The 4882-nt window shown below is 34.0% G+C and overlaps 1 protein-coding gene across 3 annotated transcripts; it reads right to left on the reverse strand.

Annotated features, from left to right (window-relative positions):
• Positions 1-379: 379 nt before the first annotated feature.
• LOC130438814 (uncharacterized) lies at positions 380-3593 on the reverse strand. Of its 3 annotated transcripts, XM_056771007.1 has the most exons (7): positions 3419-3509; positions 3158-3335; positions 2727-2800; positions 1936-2208; positions 1815-1838; positions 1610-1672; positions 380-1371 (listed from the first exon to the last, which is right to left on the reverse strand). In XM_056771007.1, exons 2-7 carry the CDS (start codon positions 3190-3192, stop codon positions 1211-1213), a joined length of 630 nt encoding a protein of 209 aa, XP_056626985.1. In that variant the 5' UTR covers positions 3193-3335; positions 3419-3509; the 3' UTR covers positions 380-1210. The 3 variants fall into 3 exon arrangements, with proteins under 3 accessions (XP_056626985.1, XP_056626986.1, XP_056626984.1); XM_056771008.1 differs by lacking the exons at positions 3158-3335; positions 3419-3509 and adding an exon at positions 3527-3593; XM_056771006.1 differs by having other exon boundaries at positions 3158-3498.
• Between the last annotated feature and the right edge of the window lie 1289 nt (positions 3594-4882).

A 4882-nucleotide genomic window follows, 5' to 3' on the forward strand; every position in this document is an offset into this window, starting at 1 on the left:
AGACACACAATAGAAGAATAATTAAAGGGTTAAGTGAAACATAAATACATGTAGAGTTCTTCTAAAACAAACTTTCCTCTCAAAGATTTTCAGATAAGATGAATTACGAGCTCAACTGGTTATTTCAATTTCCTCTTTCCGTCTGGATTTGTAGCAGGGAAAACAAGCAAATACCAACACGTTTACTGCTATTAGTGTATTCAGTCAACCTTAAGTAGAAACAGTAGAAGAAGACAAACAGCATGTCTACAAGGATATATCACCCATTAAGATCCAACACAAGCTGAGAAACATCAGAACACAAACAGAAGCTGTGTTTTCATCCTAATTCACCATGTGTTCATTTCATTTATAATACAGAACAACTAGACACAAAAAGTACAGAGTGTCACAAATTGTTTTATTATAATGCATTTAAACAATAAACAATGAACATCCTTTTATAACTTTGTGTAATAAAATAATCTTGATAGTAAGTGACACGCACGCACGCACACACACAGTAAACAATGGAAAGAATCAATAATAGACAAACCTAGTTCCTTATCTGTGCATCTTACTTTCACATGGTAGTTTATCATAGAAGAGTTTGGTTACAAAATGAGATAAACAAATTAAGAAATCTTGTTATTATGTTTCTATTTGGTTTTATTGTGTTAGTAAGCTGTATTTTTGTAGTTGTTGTGGCTTAAATCAAAACAAACCAACTGCAGTTTGATGATATTAATTGTAATGCATAATAAACAAACAGTTCTCATCTTGAAACCAAACTCTTCATATGCATATATAACTATAACATACTTTTCATTTCATGTTAATGCTCAGAGAAAACAATAAGCATTTTAATTTTCAAGATATACACTCTGATCAAACAAATGAATAAGAATATTATTTCACAGAAATCAAAAAGTAGGCTAAAGTAGCCTTTTATTCCCTTTCAAACCATTAACCATGCTTTTAAATATTTCACCATTCAACAGTCAGTTACTTTTATTCGGTCTGTATACACAACGGATATTTTATATCTCTATGGACTATTATTGTGACCAGCACATGTGATGGAGTTTGTGCAGGAACAAAACTGCCTTAAATTGAATGGGAATGTCATATGATAACATGACATGACCTATTGATCACATTATTTTTACAGTCTTACTTTTAAAACTCAAGATACTATAAAAGCTTTACTTTAAAAAAAGATTGTATTTTGTTATACTGGATGCTTATCGGCATGTTCACACACACAAACTTCAGCCTTCTTGAATTTGGGAGTGTTGGTAATGTTGCGTTTCTTTCTGAGAGTAAATCCCATGACGATGATGATAAAACAGCTCAGGACAGAAATGATAACGGCTAGTGTTGATCTATCCCCTATGAAAACAGTAGTAGAAATGTCTGTCTATCAGCAGTGATGACTGTGATAACATTGCAACCTCAGGATGTTGGGCTGGACATGCAAACACTAAAACATTTCTTCCATATATGTTGAACATTTGCAACTGTATCAGTCACTTAATATAAGGTTTAATGAAATAAACATTGTCACTATTCAGACTATTTAAAATGATTTATTTCCCAATGATCAATGATTACTTGAAGAAGTTAATACCTGCTTGTACAGGAGCTTTCTCTTCAGGTGCAGGTTCAGCTTCGATTCTATTCGTTCCACCTGCTGAATTTAATAAACAAAAAACAACCAATATTTATATACGGCTCCATTATTGATAAAACAATGTAATATTTAGCATGAATGACAGAGTTTATCAATATTTTCTAAGTGATCAGTGATCAATAAATATTGAACGAGTGAGTACCTGTGTCTTCTTCTTTAACAGCGTCTGTATAAGATTATAAAACCACTGTTTATAGATTCATGATGTACAACTGGAAACATTATTTTCATAATAATCAATGTAAAATGCAGTTAAACTGTACCTGTTATGTTCACAGTGAATTCTCTTGTTTTTGCTCCACATGTGGTTTGCGAAAAGAACTTAATCTTTGTTGTCGTGACTTCATTTGCAGTGTAAGGACATGAAAAGCTGGTCAGATGTATGCAGGGATCTTTTCTAAACTCTTCTCTGTGGATTTCGTCTTCATTATAAAACTTGTACTTCATAATGCAGCATGTGTGGCTCTGATATGAGATTCTGCAGGTGAGAGTTAATTCTTTTCCCACATGTCCGGTCACATCTTCACATGTAATATCTGCAATAGAACAGAGCTATTAAATGTACTGTAAACAGCAACTAAACAAATGTATTTTATTTAGCAACATGCATTTAACCTTTTAAGTATGACTGTACGCTTTAATTCATCACATGGGCTTATGTTATGTGCAATGATGCAAATCACAAGCAAATAAAAACACCATCACTGAATTCTGCATCTCTTTATTCATGATCCATCACTCCATCATCTCATACACGCACGTACACACCTACACACACACACACACACACACACAAACACACACACACATACAAGACTGACTTTAGCTATAGTTAGTGCATTACATTCACCCAAAGCCTCAATGTGTTCAGATTGGACTTTACACACAATTGAGATTGTATCTGATCCTATAAAATCAGATAGGATATCTCCCCTGCCAGACTTCAACTAAGACGGATGTTTTCAGGCTCCCACGCAGTTAGAAAAGCAATCTGTGTTCATAACCTTAACCCGTAAAGACATTGCAGGCTATGGGTTTCAGAGATGAAAATTACCGTCATCTTTACAGACAGCTGTGAGGGTCCAAACCAGAAGAAGCATTAGACAAACATTGACAGCACCCATGATCCTGTAATGAAGAATCAAAGAACGTTATACATACATCAATATAAAAGCGTTACGTCAAAAACATGAATTCTAAATGTCAAGCCTTTCATTCAATAAATGTTTGAAAAAGTTTGAAATGTTTGAAAACCAATGACACATTTAAACTTGTACAAAAGTGGATTTTCTCCATCACAGCAAGGTTAAACATTTAATAAAAAGTTTAAGCGATTCCAATAAAAAAAATCGACGCTCAAAAATAAAACATTGCGAGCACCATTAAAATAACTGATGGTTTTCTTTCAGCTCATGACAAAAAGGAGAATAAACCCTACTGAGCAAAACTCTTTATAACATTTTATTTGAGCTCTTCTTCACTTACTGTCTGTTTTCACACTGCCGAGATGAAACATACATCAATTGATGATCGCAAACGCGCACGAGCGTTTAAACATTTAACTTTCACTTCAAACTACTCAAGAGTTGAAAATATCGTCTCATGTTGTGCGTCTTTCTCCTGAAAGTCTTAAGAGAGAGATCATCTCAACACTGCCACATAGCTGCACAACACAAGTACACACTTCATAAAACTCACAGTTTTATATCTCTATATACCATATTTCTCGAGTTTAATCTGTATTACCCTTTAGACAATCTTGTAACTGTTAGAGCACTTCGTATATCTTATATAATATGAGCATCTACTTCACATATATTGAGAGACTTTGGATAAGTGTGTTGCGTTTATTACCTTCATTTAAATACAGGACTGCGCAAGTGCGCATTACTCATCTTGTGTTAGATTGGACACTGCCCATCCTGCTATAAACGTTTTACAAGACAACATGCCAAAAGCAAGTATTGGATATGTTTCCAGATAAGGAAAGTGTTAGAAAGATCTGTTAAGCCGATCAGTTCTCAAATGACCAGAGGACTCCAGATATTGCGCTTTGGTTGTTGGATTGCCAAATAAAAGCCTGAGGTATCAGTGTTTGTTATTTGTGTTGGTTTACGTCAACAATTTGACCATTTTGTGTGTGCAATTCTTGGATTTGTGTGTAAAGTTTTGAAAAAAGAGGTAAAGTGTATTTATATAGTTGAAAAACAAATGTAAATGGTAAAAATGTTCCACAATATTACTGATTTTGCTTTGTTTTAGATTAAATACATTGTAGATTGAGATATGAAGAACTCCTTAAAATATAAAATACAATTGTTTATAATAATTGTTCGTAGTATTTTGTAATAAAGATTATATATTAAAGTATGTTACATCTCGCTTTATAGTGGCATCTATTGGTGAACTTTGAAATAGCAACTCAGGATCAGGATTTGTCCTTTAATTTACATGACATAACGTACATTATAGGCTGCTAATAGTAAATCAACCATTGAAGCTTAATTCCTTCTGAAAACCAATTAAAAATATATGGGCTATAAAAGGTGGAAGTGACTTGTCATACAATTCTGACTTTGTTTTGCAAACGTGAGGTAAAATATCACAACACACCCATTGTCTCATTATTGTAAGTTTATATCTCACAATTCTAACAGAATAGCAATATAAAGTACATACTTTATGAATGATTCGCTGATATCTTAGGACCTGTCGCAAATGCCGCACTTCATGTGCACTTGGGGTCTCGTGGCCTTAAATTCTAACACAATGCACGAGTCCGTAGAGTGTCCCATCTGTCATTTTTAAGCTGTGAAGTGTGCTTATTAGCGACCCCTTTGCACCCTTGATGGGCTGCAGGCTCCACACACTTTACCAACCCAGAATTCCTTGCAAACGCCTAATCACAGAACCGATAGAAGTAGTGTCCTTGATGTCTGCATAAAGATAATTTTTAAATGCATGTTTTGATCAAATTAGAATGAATGAATTAATACGTTACTTATTTACATTATTGCTTATCTATTTTCTACCATGTCAGCTGTTCAAGAATAAAAAACATTAATGCACTGCGTTTCTCGCTTAAGGTAATAAGCAATGTTTTGGTGTAGATTTATATCTAGTTGTCTCTGGGCTCCTTAAAGCTGAATAGCAGAGCTTGTCTGTAATAGATGGAGTGGGAGGCACAGAATCCATGGCGAAGTTTCCAAA

Source organism: Triplophysa dalaica, chromosome 17 (genome assembly GCF_015846415.1).
Source record: "Triplophysa dalaica isolate WHDGS20190420 chromosome 17, ASM1584641v1, whole genome shotgun sequence".
NCBI lineage: Eukaryota > Metazoa > Chordata > Actinopteri > Cypriniformes > Nemacheilidae > Triplophysa > Triplophysa dalaica.